The sequence below is a fragment of the Sander vitreus genome, chromosome 20, assembly GCF_031162955.1.
Source record: "Sander vitreus isolate 19-12246 chromosome 20, sanVit1, whole genome shotgun sequence".
Classification (NCBI taxonomy): Eukaryota; Metazoa; Chordata; class Actinopteri; order Perciformes; family Percidae; genus Sander; species Sander vitreus.
In genome coordinates, this window is record NC_135874.1 from 12461443 (window position 1) to 12475183 (window position 13741).

Genomic DNA, 13741 nt, shown 5'->3' on the forward strand with positions numbered 1-13741 from the left:
GACCTTCTTTTACTGTAAGTGATATAGAGTGCAGACCGCATTTTTCTGTCCGAGCCCGACAGGCATTAAGATATTTATGTCCGAGCCCGACACAGTTAAAATCTCGTTTTTTTTTCTCATACTAATGACACATACGTTTGTTTGTGTGGAAAGCCCGCTTTTATTAAGCAACTGTAGGAAGGCATTCGGAAATGTCAACAGATGAGCTAATCAGTGCACACGGGGCAACAAGCGCACCTTAACACAGGCATGCACCTACATAATAAGCTTTTTTAAATTTAAAATGTTCAGTGCCTTATCGCGCTGATGTGACCGAGCCCAAACATTATCAGGTCCCGACGGGCTCGGTTCGGGTATCCATCCTCTAAAGTGATACCATCAAAATCTTATTTATTTTGTGATGATGTTAGGGTCTTTTATAATTTGTATGAATAAAGCAAAAAGATAAGGAAAGCTTTTTGACCACTGACTAGACATGGGTCCTGGTGAAATGTTTGCTTCATGCATTAGAAAGTTTAAAGGCAAGGTAATTCCCTGCAATGTGTTAATATGTTAATCTGCACCCTTTCCCCTTGGCTTTAGACTCCATTATGGTGCGCTTTCAGAGCTTTGTGTATACATGTAATGTGCCTACACCGGCATTAGTGAACCTTTGCATTTCAAAGTGCAGTGCTTGTTTGGCTTGTGTCTGCATGTGCGCCATTGCACGCCGTGGTGGCCTTTAACGCCTGTCCCTGGTGAAGATCGATTTTGTGCCTAGCCAGCAGCCCACTGCTAACCTTGAGGTAAGCTGGCGTAATGAGATCGCATCTGACGGCATTGACTCACACCTGACAGCACTGACACTCTCCTCCCAGCCAGTGAGAGACACAGACAGGCAGAGTGGGAAAGGCTAGGTCCTTGGTGGTAGGCTGTACTGATTAGTTTTCTCTTGATCTTACTGTAATATACTGTATATATTTCCACTTCTACAGAAGTTGGGGTTTTGTAATATTATAAAAGACAAAGACTTATACTGCTGAAGTTACAGCCATTCACAACCTTTACATTTATTCTTACTAATGTGATTGCAAGTGACAGAATGAGTGGGTTCTTTTGTTAGCCTGTATTCTCTGACTTATATAAAACCTCTCTTGGGAGAAAGATGGTATGTTGGGCATGTGTGTTACACAAGAACACCAAGATTTCAGGGTGGACCTCTGTTTTATAGGAACCTCAGCAGCTGCAGCGTCTTGGTGTCGATCTGTAGGCAGTGCTGGGTAATGCACAGCCCTCTGTCTGGCCATAGCTGTGATAAGAAGTACCATGCCTGTATTTTCTGGCTCAGATGAAAACTTTAGCTATAGCAGGCTGCAAAGATCTTTGTCACCAACAACGCACATACTATGAAACGTGTAGTCTAATTTGAAAATAATTCAAAAAGGAGCTGCCCGTCCAAGCCATCAGTGTAAAATGCCTGTTAACATCACATGAGATGACTCTTTCCTATAGGGCTGTGACAAGCATACTGGAGCTGATTCTTAGATGCATGTATCAGGCTACAATTGGATAAGATGGGACTGGGATAACCATTATCTGAGTAGAGGTAATTGAAACAATAATGGGCATGTTAACAGCTTGGAAAATAGCATTGATCCATCATCTAAGATGAGCCCTCTTTGTGCATTAATACCATGACTAAATGGCACAAACCGATTTGCTCTCGGTCATGGCTAGGTCTAGTTGACTAATTGAAAAAGAAATGAGCAAGAAGAGGGTTTTGTGAGGTGTGGAAGAGTCAGTCTCCCACCTTGCCCCTGCAGGACTTTGAATCCCTCCCACAGCCTGGGATTTCTAAGCAAAGATTAGCCAAAGACATGGCACGATTTTGGCGGAAGTGTGGAATTGGAATTCAATTCCTGTATACCTACGTACAGATGTAGATTAGTAAGCCAGTGGGAACCAGATCGATGGGAATCCAACAGCTTTGTGCAGCTCAGGAGCATCCTCAGCAGGTTACGTCTTTGTCTCAGCCTTGTCTACACATTCTTCCACTCTTAGTTTCTGCTGTGTAATCTGACCTTGGCACGTTTTCCTCCATCTGGCATACTGCTTTGCTGATATTCAACTTTCACCAGGTTGAAATGGCACTGAGCTGCAGCTAGCCTATAGACTGAGCACTGCTGCACTGGATGAACACATGGAAAATTAGATTACTGACCTACAGCAAAGGTTAGACTTCAGTAAGCATGAGCAGTCAGATGATGGCTGGTGTAGGGGTTGGGGGTTTAATAAACTACTGCTGGTCATGAGCCTATTGTTTTACTTCTCTGCTCGCAACCTCATGTGGATATCCGTGCCTGTGTGTGTGTGTGTGTGTGTGTGTGTGTGTGTGTGTGTGTGTGTGTGTGTGTGCGCGTGCGAGCCGTGATGTGTCTTAAACTGTGGCCCTCATTGTGGCTGGCTGCATTAAGCTGAAATGCTGTTATTGATCACACACAAAGGTTGAGATGGAAAGCAACAGAGTGGGAATGGGCCCAGCCCCAGGTGTGTGTGTGTGTGTGTGTGTGTGTGTGTGTGTGTGTGTGTGTGTGTGTGTGTGCGTGCGTGCGTGCGTGCATGTGTGTGCGTGAGCGAGCCACAGCTGTGCTGTCTGTCAGCCTCTGGCTTATCCATTAGAGGAAAAGGTGGTTGGGGACTTTTGCAGAGGGAAATACCATTCTGGATAAAGAAAAGGGTTTGAGACCAAGTTGGAGAGTAAAGAAGCAATTGTATTGCAACATTTTCAAGAACTGGTACTTTACTTGAGTGTTTCCATTTTGTGAGACTCAATGCATCTACTCCATAACATTTCAGAGGGAGATGTTCTTTGTATTTTCCTATATTACTATTTTTTTTTTTTTTTTTTAGGGTGGCAGTAGCTCAGTCCGTAGGGAGTTGGGTTGGAAACCGGAGGGTTGCTGCTTCAAGTCCCCGTACGGACCAAAGTACGGAGTGTGGATTGGTAGGTGGAGAGATGCCAGTTCACCTCCTGGGCACTACCAAGGTGCTCTTGAGCAAGGCATCGTACCCCCCAACCGCTCAGGGCACTGGTCCAGCCCACGGACTCTGACATCTGTCCATTTGGGCATGAATAGGTTCTGAGCATGTGTGTGAGTATTTCAGGCCTGATTTTGTAAATCTAGTTATATACAGTGTTGGGCAAGTTACTGAAAATTAGTAATTAGTTACAGTTACCAGTTACTTCTTTTAAAAGTAATTGAATTACTTTACCAATTACTGTATATCAAAAGTAATTAATTACTAGGGAAAGTAACTTTGAAGTTACTTTTTATGTCTGAATGTCTAAATGTAAATATGAACAGTACTGAACAGTCAAACACAATAAACATAATTTTTAGACCTATTTATTGTAATCAAAAGTTGACAGAGGATGCATGTCATCGACAACATACCTAGCAATCAATTTATTCAGCTCTGCCTGGCTTATCGGCTGCACTGCAGTCCGTGTAAAATCTAGCTTTGGTTGTTTGCATGGAGTGGCGCCTTCAGCATCCGTAGGGCTGGGGTCTTTCGCTACTAGCTTTGTTGAAGCGTGTTGCTTCAACAGGTGCTTCATAAGATTTGTAGTACTACTCTTAGATGTGGATAGGTTCTTTACACCTGCACATAATTGATAACTCACCACTCCATTTTTGTCTTTAATTTCGACGAGCGAAAAGTAATGTCCATACTTCCAGGAAAGAAAGCTCATTCTATCCGCACTATCTAGCTATCAATCCGCTGAAAGAAGTCCGGATAATTTATCAGCTGTGGCAAAAAGTGGGAAAACGTGGATCAACTTCTGTCCAATTCAAGCAATGACAGTAGATCTGGTGAGTGTCTATCGCTACATCTTTATGTATGGTCTATGAACGCTATGCAATAACTTCAGCCGTAGGGACAGCAACGTTAACTGGTTAGCTTACATTGCAACATGTTTAACGTTACAGGTGTGTCAACTGCAGCGGCTGTGCAAAAAGGAAATCACCCTGTCGGGGTTGTATTCGCTATAACAACCGCCTCGCTCTACATTATCCCTTACTTGTTTGATTGGTGTATCATTGCGCCACCATAAGGTCCTGCGACGTTAGATCAGAAGCAGCTAAAGTAGGCCTATCTGTCTTCTTGTCTGCAAGCGTTCATTTTTCACAAAAGAGAGTAACGCGAGTAACAAATTCATTTAAATTTCAGTAATTGTAATTGCGTTACTTGATTAAAAAAAATATTTTGTTACATGCTCGTTACCGCTAAAAGTAGTGGTATTACAGTAACGAGGTACTTTGTAGCGCGTTACTCCCAACACTGGTTATATATGATTGATTGATATATAACTAGATTTACCTTCACCACTGGTCCTCATGCCGTTCTCTTTGTCCACTCACTCTCTCTTCATGTATGTGCATCTCCACATGTATGTGTCTGCATGTGTACAAACAATACCCACAAAAAAATACATAATAACTTCTACATGCAAATGCATACACACGTACTGCTAGAGTTTCACTCTGTCCCGCTGCCTTTCATTCGAAGACACCTGTGGCACACACACACACACACACACACACACACACACACACACACACACACACACACACACACACTCTGTCTCTCTCTCTCTCTCTCTCTCTCTCTCTTCCTCTCATACATACATAGTGTCTTTCACCTCTCTGCCAGAGTGAGTCTCTTTATGAGTTGCCTGCCTGGCACCCAACTGTGAGGCCCTTTTAATTAGAGCCCTGTTGTTAAGCACAGGCCTCCTCCCGTAGTCTCATCCACTCCCCACCTCCTCCTCACACCTGTACACCCTCTGTCAAACATACACTCACCACCACTGTTCTACTCTCCCCTCCTTGTTCTTATGGGCTGGTTCACACATAGTATCCACATATACAGTATCTAGATTGTATTTACTGTACATCCAATTAGAATGTAATACTTATCGACACAAAGAATGCACCCACAAAGTCTCAATTAGAAAGAAGAAGTGTGAACATTACCCTTTTCAGACTGTGTCTTCATGTCGTTTTGGTGTATTTATCTGCCATTTGCAAGTTGAATATTAGACTGTATAATATTTTAAAACAAAAATTGTAGTATGAATGAAATCAATTTGAGTCTTGAGGGAAAACATTTGAAAACTACGCATCCATACCCTCAGTTCACACAGAAGAAAAAGCATCTACCTGGATTATTATGATTAACAAGATTAATAGTAATAACTTAATCTATATCACCTCTATTACAGAAGAGGAAACAAGCAAAAATATATTTGTTTTGAAGGGAAACATCAGTTTAAAAAAGTTAATTTGAACATATTTACCATTGATTCCTAAGGGGAAAACTTTGTTTTTAGAAAACTTTTTTCCCCCCAGTATTTCTGGAACTCGAGCTGTTCCATCGCACTCGTAACCTGCATTCCTCAATTTCCCTTTTAAAGCAAGGCCAAACCCCCTTCGAAAAAAAAAAAAGTGTCTCTCACATTCATTGATTCTCCTCTGCATCTGGATGCTATGATCAAAGAGCTATTGTGTTGGGGGGCCTCCTCTCTAAGCTGCATTTCTAAGGAACTTCCACAATCAGGGGTAAGTTGATTAGAAACAATGGCAGGAGGGATGGTATTATGTTGAATCAGGAATTCCGTGCTAAACTTCCCAAAGCTGCTGCAGTGTGTGTGTCACCCTGTCCCTGGCAGGAGAGGGGATTATAACAATACAACATACACATGATGCGTGCTAACCTCGGTCAGAAATCTAAACGTACAATGGGGGTTAGTACAGCTCTGTTACAGTTACAGTTATCCCCTTAAAAAATCCTCTATATATTTGAAATTAGTTTGGAGGAGTGCTGCCTACATCTGTGACTGCTTGTCTTCAGCTTGATGTGGAAAGACAGGTTGTTTAGGACCGTGGGGAATGAACGATGGAGAAAGAGCAGGGTGGAGGAGAAGGAGGAGGAGGAAGGCTGCAGCTGCTGTTGTGCGTAGTTTAGTGTTGGTCTGGTGGGGTTCGGCAGAAATCACAGCAGAGCCCGAGAGAGGCACAGCCCCTGCTGCCTTAATGAAAAGAAGGATGGATAGATAGATAGATAGATTTCACCTCTTCCTTCCATCCTTCACTCTGGGCTAAAGACCCCTCCAATCCCAGGAATTAAGCATAAAAGGCAGAAACAAAGCACCTATTCTGTGCCACCGTCCTTTTATTTCTCCACCCTCTGTGTAGCAAATGTCGCTGCACTGAGAATCCTCCCCTGTCTGCGTCTTTATCGACCCTTCCTCTTCCTCAGAGGAACAGACAACAGCCAACTCCTGCTAGGGCTCTTTTCTCCCTGTTCTGTTTTTATTATGATTGTTTTTAAAGATTTTTTTTCTCTGCTTACGGCAATATCCGCAACCCTGGGCAGACAGAGAGAAAAAAGACAGAGGGGAGAGAAGAAGAAGAAGAAGAAGAGCGAAAGTTATTTTGCTGAAGGACATTTGCAGAGGCAGCTTTTAACACCCTCGCCCCCTCCCCTCTCTTCCGTTCCCTCCATCCCTGCTTAAACACACTTCTCCCTTTTCTCTTCTTTAAATATTGAGAATCGTTGCAAATTCCTCTGGCCTCTTCCTTTTGATGCTACTGGCCTCCCAAAGGCTCAGCAATAGAAATGCATTTGGAAGGGCTGAAACTCTCAGTATAGCAACAGTAACAACCCCCCCTTGCAGGACCTCCCTGCTCCCCCCTCCAGGCCCCAGTAAACGGGTCTGAGCTTTGCTGGTTCCCAAGCCGCACCTCTTCCCCCAGCTCCCCGTGTTCTCTAGTCTGAAGGCCAAGCTGTCCCTCTGGGCTGGCTTTGGCTGCTCATTTTCACTCTAACAGAGGGTGGCTCTCCACAGGCCTGGCTTTTTAACCTACACCAACATGCATGCACACACACAAACACATCATGCAGCTGTAACAGTGACCTTGTTGACTCCTGTCACTTTATACTTGACTTTTCACCACTCTCCCGCCCTAACTACTCTGAAAAACGGAAGAAAAAAATGTGTAGTCTATTCTATACACATCACCGCATAGTCATTCCTTCCTTATTGCTTTGCCTTTTTTCTTTTATTCCTCAGATGGCTGCATTTTATATGCTATTTAGATTTTGCTAACTAGTAGGGTGCAGATGCCTGTGTTGTGGGTAGCTCAAGAATAAAACACAGCCTGAGTTTAGATACAAAAAGAGCTTTTCTTGCGGGCTGCATTCCTGAGCATATGCTGTTATTGTTCTTGTTTCTCTAAAAGGAAAACAGTAAATAGCTGCTAAATAAAGCTGAAGCTATTAAAGTTGCACTGCGTCTAGGCTAACCAACGGTCAAAACGCAACTGGAGAATCCCCCCCGTCGTTTTCATGTAAAACAGGAGAGCGAATCCTGAGCAGAAAGCAAGTGCAGCAGACTAAGATCATAGGCGTGTTATTGCTTAACAGCCCACTTTATGGGATCGGCTCTCTTTGTGTTTTAACGAGGAGGCCATGGATGGGTGGAAAGCCGAATAGATGGAGAGAGGGGGGGTGGGGGGGTTGAGTCTGTTAGGGAAGATGACAGATTAGAGAAGATTGAGAAAGAATAAAGGATGGAGAGGAAGAAGTCGGAGAGAGGTTTAATGTCGCCTTCTCTCCTCAGGTCTAATTAGGAGTGAAAGAAGGGGCTGAGGGGACCTCTTTAAAGTGCTGCTGTTCATTCTTCACATCACAGCTACTCTTCTCTTCTCCTCTCTTCTTACTCGTACAACAAATGCTTTGAGTCAAATGACCGCTGCTTCTCTTTGTTTCATTTTATAGCCCCAAGAAATAAATCCCCCTTTTCTCTCCAGGTTATTTTAGTTGAACAGGACAATTTTTGCAAACAAACTTGAATGTGTGTGTGTGTGTGTGTGTGTGTGTGTGTGCGTGCGTGCGTGTGTGCATGCTCCTGCGCTTCATTCCTCTCTATATTTACCCTTCTCTGAAAAGTGTTTTGAGCCCCCAGTGCAGTGCCATGAGATTGGCAGTTTGCTGTGTGCTGATAAAGTCACGATCCGTGTGAGTGTGTAAAGTGTGTGTGTGTGTGTGTGTGTGTGTGTGTGTGTGTGTGTGTGTGTGTGTGTGTGTGTGTGTGTGTGTGTGTGTGTGTGTTTTAAGTGTGCCTGCTGATGAAAGGGAGGAAGAAGGAAGGCTGGACACCTCAGGAATGTTTTTTTCAATAACAAGTTCCCCTAGTGATGTAGAGCTCTGTTGTACAATTTTGTGTTTTGCTGCACTGTCTACGTGTGTGTGTGTGTGTGTGTGTGTGTGTGTGTGTGTGTGTGTGTGGGTGTGGGTGTGGGTGTGTCCTGAGGGAGGGCAGGTTCTGCAGCTTTCTTGCTGTATTGTGATTGGTCACAAGTTTATTATGCTATCTGAGTGTATTCTTAATTTAGCACACGTGTACACAACCACCTGATTTTGATGTTAATACAAAGCCACACACACACACACACACACACACACACACACACACACACACACACACACACACACATATTCCTACCTGTGGAGCGTGACTCCTGGTCACTGCTCCTGCCTTGTGCGCATCAACGTAGCGTTGTGCAACAACAGAGCCGTCTCTAACTAATACGTCCTTTACACTTCTCTCTGCAGGCATGCCTCATTAAACTTTCAACTGAACAGTTAAAAACTCTGCTGTCCCAACTGCTCAGTCCCAACTGGCCATGGCGTAAGAGGAGTAAATTAAATTCAGTCTGTCCAGTGGGTTTGAAGTCAGATGGAAGGATGGCATTTGCCGGGTGTCTGCAGCAAAGCATTGGGGCATTGCCACAGGTGGTGTTTTGTGAGCCCTGGCATTAACCTCACAGTCTGGGATGACCCCGGCTGTGCCAAAATATCTTTGTTTGTTTTTTATGCTGTCTGTCTGACTCTGTTTCCTTGTCCCTAGTCAACTCTGGTGATGGCATCGACTACAGCCAGCAGAAGAGAGAAAACATCGGGGACCTGATTCAGGAGACTTTGGAGGTCTTTGAGCGCTACGGAGGAGAGGATGCCTTCATAAACATCAAATACATGGTGCCCACCTACGAGTCCTGCATGATCAACTGAGGAGGGGGGGGGGGGAGTCCCCCTGACATTGCACAGACTATTGACTTTATCTGTTTGTCAGTCCTTCTTTATCTGCCCCCAACTCTAAATAGAACTCTTATTTTATCCCTTTCTTCTTCACTCCAATCATTCTCTTTTTGTGTCAGAACAGTACCATATCCTTTTATTGTCCTATTAAATGTATTACTAGTCATACTTTCTGTATCTGTGTATTTAACACTATCACGTGTTAATACCAATACAAGCTTGACAGAACAAATGTGCCCCATTGAAATACACCAATATACTTAATATTTTATCCATGTATTGTTCATTTTTTCATTGCTTTAGTGATTTATTTAGCTATCTGATGAGGAATCCTTGATGCACAGTGACTTTTATTTCAAACAGCGATATACATCAGATGAAAAATAATAATAAAACATAGAATTGAAAATTCCACTGATTTAAAAGGGAAACTTTTCTCTTTTGACTATCAAACACTCACCCCTGCTTGATGCTTGACTGTTGATTGTAAAAAGTAGGTTATTTGCTCCTTTAACAGAGAACAGCAGCTGTTGCCAGCTTACATGTACGTCAGCTAAATTGTTTTGCTTTTTACAGCCACCTTTCGAGCCTGCAGGGTGTGAACGCAACTCAAAAGACACATCTTTGCCGGAGTGTCATTTAGATATTACATGATATTTTATGCTATAAATATTAAGTAGTTAATTTTCCTGTGCTGAAACAGTAAACATCTGAAAGCCATTATCTCTACACTGCAAAGCTTTTAATTGAAAAGGTGCTAATGCAGCTTGAGAGGTACAGAAAAGGAGTTTGGTGACATTCCAGTGATGCAGGCCTGTCTTTCCTGTCTCAGTCCATGAAGTCATGTTTTACTTTATCTGCACTGTTTTTTGTCCTGTTCTACGACTGCTTCTATTGTGCTGTACCACTGTACCCATTCTGTCACAAACTCAGCTGGAGACGGAGCCTGTCTAAACATGCAGGGGGAAGACGCATAGAAATGACGACCGACAGCATTCCTCCAGATAACACACACACATACACAAACATGTTTGGTTACCATCCTTTGAACTCAAATACCCCCAAGTGATCCTAGTGAACACTTGGTTTGCATGTGGGTTTATTTATGACTGTTTCTGCATGACAGCATACATGTTTTTTTTGTTTGTTTATCCAGACCAGCCTGTAACTCAGTAGGCATCTTTCACCAACTTTGTGTTCCCTCACTGTGCAGACTTCCCACTCCCTCTCCCACTATCCTCTCTACTGCGTTAAAGTCACAGTGGAAACTTCTTCCAAGCCACAATGGAAGCTTTAGCAACCATATTTCCAACACACAAACACACACTTGCACATATACATATATAACCCTGTGACTCACAGGGGAAACATAGGGTAATTGATTTCTGACACTCAGAAGGACACTCGCACCGTCTCCTATTGTAAGTCATGTCTCCAGCAAAAGCAACTTTACAGGCCTGCGAAGGAATTTATTCTCAACCAGAAGACAGGTTCATAATGCTCATATTTCAACCTCAGCACATCTTGAAAAGAATGTTACTGAATAGCTGTTCCACACTGCTGAACCCAGCCGTGCTGCTCACTGCCTGCTGCCTGATCTGTGCATTGAAAAGGAAAGGAGTACAGCGCGGTCCCCTTTCAACACAAAACATATAATTCACCTTACTAACTGCATCTGCATAATAAAACAAATATAGCAACGGTGCAGGCACATGAACTACAGTACTTTTAAAGAGGGGTACAATTTAACCTCTGGTCTCGCTTGATGAGCTGATCGAACTCTGAACAGCCTACGGTTCTGTCGAACTGTATCAGTGACGCCCCACTGTCCTGCCTCACCTGTCCAATTTTACTGAGCCACAGGCTAGAAGCTGACCAGCAAAGGATGAAGAGCTCAGAGATAGAGAGGACGACTAGAAAAAAAAGGATAAGGTGAAACATGGTGAACATTTCTGTTAAGTTTTTTTTCATTGAGTGCTTTAGATACTGTTTTTTAGAACTCGTCAGAAATTGCATTTTCAGCTCTCCATCTGTTCATCATAGTCTTTTGCTTCAAGCTATCGTACATGTCATACAAGGCATAATATACAGACATTTCCTAGAGTTCACTTCTTCGCACTTAAAGGGGCAGGCAGTCTGATTGCTTTGGCTCAATTAGGTCACATCACAGGCGCTAATGGGTATTAATTGCTAAATGGTGTCCGTTTCGACCTCCTCAGGAACCCACCGAAGCTCATTAAGAAAGGTGACAGTCTGAAAAGGAACATCGGTGAATATGGTCTCCAATCAAGACCTGCACATGGCCTAAGCACACAGACACATACACACACACACACATACACACACACACACACACACACACACACACGCACTAATGGCAAACAATACAAAACAAAACCAAGCTGTAATTGTTCATGCAAGTAATAGAGTGAACTGTGAAATGAACAGGAATGGAGGCAGCCAATGAGGTTATTTGGCCAATCAAAGGCATCAACGCATGACTGGTCCAGACATGCAGGCCTGAAAGAGCAAGCATGACATTGCTTGAATTTCTCCCTTATTTCACTCTGTTATTGGACATGAATAAAGGCCTCAAAAACAAATGTAGCATAGAGCAGAAATTTTCCTGATCATCATATTCTAGCCCTTTCCCCTTAGTCATAATGAGCATTGATCATTTTGAATCTGCGGGTGTCCCAGCATACACAAGGAAATAAATTGCTTCTCATTCACAGTATTTCCTCCAGTCATAGAGCACAGGTTATCATGCTCTACTTTCAAATGGTAGATAATATCTGTCGCAGATAAAGCCACATTATTTTCAGTTGAGAGAATTTCTGAAGTTTTTTTTATTCCTTGTCTATTGTAAAAGATCTGTCTGATGGCAAGAGTGGGTGATGGTATCGATCTAAAGGCAGTGACACACCAACCAGATAATCGGCCGTCGGACAGTCTGGCGAGGTCAGTGACTTGAGTCTGTTCAGTGTGTTCCGTGCCGTCGTCCGTCCGAGGAGCTGTCGGCCTTCATTTTCACTTTTTTTGGCCAACTCACTCCGACTGCCTTTTCTGTGTCGAAGGTCGGCCGTCGGGTTGGTGTGTCACCGGCCTAACATGTTATTCAGCCCTTTTGCAACATCTTTGTAACTTTGCCTTTTGTTAATTTCTCCTCAGCCCATAGGTGCTGAAGAGATTACAGTAAATCAATTCTGGCTTTGCTAAACTTGCCTCAGCTCAGAACTTAAGGTAAAGAACTTGCTGATCATGTTTCCTATGTGAGTGTATTCCAAATAGTTTGTAGTATAACTCATACAGCTAACTGGATTGTGCATGTGCTTCCAAAGTGGAGTTTCAGGGTGTTACGACCCCAACATTAACCACAGAGTGTGTAGCGTTCCTGCACACCTGCCTACGTCCTTAAAAGGGTGAAAGAGCGTTCTCTAAGTCAGGACCTGGCATAATCCTCACTCTCCACTGCAACTGGACTCCGGGGTTCAACCTTCGACAATGTGGGGCCCGTGTGCACTCACTCAGCTCCGGGGTTATTATTAGCTCAGCCCCTCAGAGCAGCTGCCACTGCCCTGCAGCCAGCAATAACTCCCACTGAGGAACACATGCAAGCCATTTCACTGATGGAAACACTAAGCATTGCACCGACACGGGACAATTTACACACAATTCACGCAGCCTCACAGATCAACACAGTCGACTACGCAGACAAGTGTTTACATGTGTGTCTGGCTCGCACCACACCAGCTACTCCAGCCTTCAGGTTGGGCTGTTATCTCAGAATGAACATTGACTTTCTGAAAGCTGGCACCACGGAGCTCAAGTTTGTCCTTGTGCATCTCTGTCTCACCACATCACAGTGGTGGCAGGCCAACAAAGGCTTTTGTATTGCAGTGAGCTGCGCAACAATAGCTACACAAACACGCCGATAGCGTTCTGTTGACGGAGGGGAAAAGGAGATTGGCAAAAGTACAGAAAAGGCTAAGACTGAGGAAGGAAGAAAAAGACAATTACAGAAGAGGAAAGGCAGCGTGAAAATATTTGTGATGTGTGTGTGTGTGTGTGTGTGTTTGAGAGAGTAAACATGTTGAATAAAGAGGAAGACAGGGAGATACATTGCACCCAAGACAGACCGGGAGTCCAAGATTAATCCAGCACAGAGAGAAAAGAAAGGGAAGGAGAGACTGTGTGGGCCGCGTCCAGATGGATGGATGGAGGGAAGTGGGATGTTGTGTCACCTGGTAGAGAGAGCTGTCTAGCTCTGGCCAGACCTGAGATTTAGGAGCAGTCAGCTGCAGAGAGAGGAATAAGAGACCAAAGAAGAGGAGGAGGTGAGGGGGGGCTGCAGACTCCACCACTTGGTCTCTTCTGTTTTTCCCTCACAAGTGAAAAACAGAAGAGAATTGAGGCGACAACTGGCACTTAACGATATCATCACGCTCCCTTATCTGAACAAACAAGCTGAATGTACAACGTGTCCCCGTGTTGAAAATCAAATAATTCATCCATGTGGTCACACTTAATATGATCAGAGTTGGGTTGTGTGCCGCAAGTTGTAACATAACCCCTCGTACAGTGGAGGATTTATTAA

The 13741-nt window shown here is 43.7% G+C and overlaps 1 protein-coding gene across 1 annotated transcript in view; it reads left to right on the forward strand.

The window, feature by feature from the left end:
- The window catches only part of pacrg (PARK2 co-regulated), a 199142-nt gene extending 189723 nt beyond the window's left edge, over nucleotides 1–9419 (forward strand). The window contains exon 7 of the mRNA XM_078278117.1: nucleotides 8957–9419. Within this exon, the coding sequence (XP_078134243.1) occupies nucleotides 8957–9117 (161 nt within the window). The 3' untranslated portion in view covers nucleotides 9118–9419. The remainder of the gene's footprint in view (nucleotides 1–8956) is intronic.
- The last annotated feature ends 4322 nt before the right edge of the window (nucleotides 9420–13741 follow it).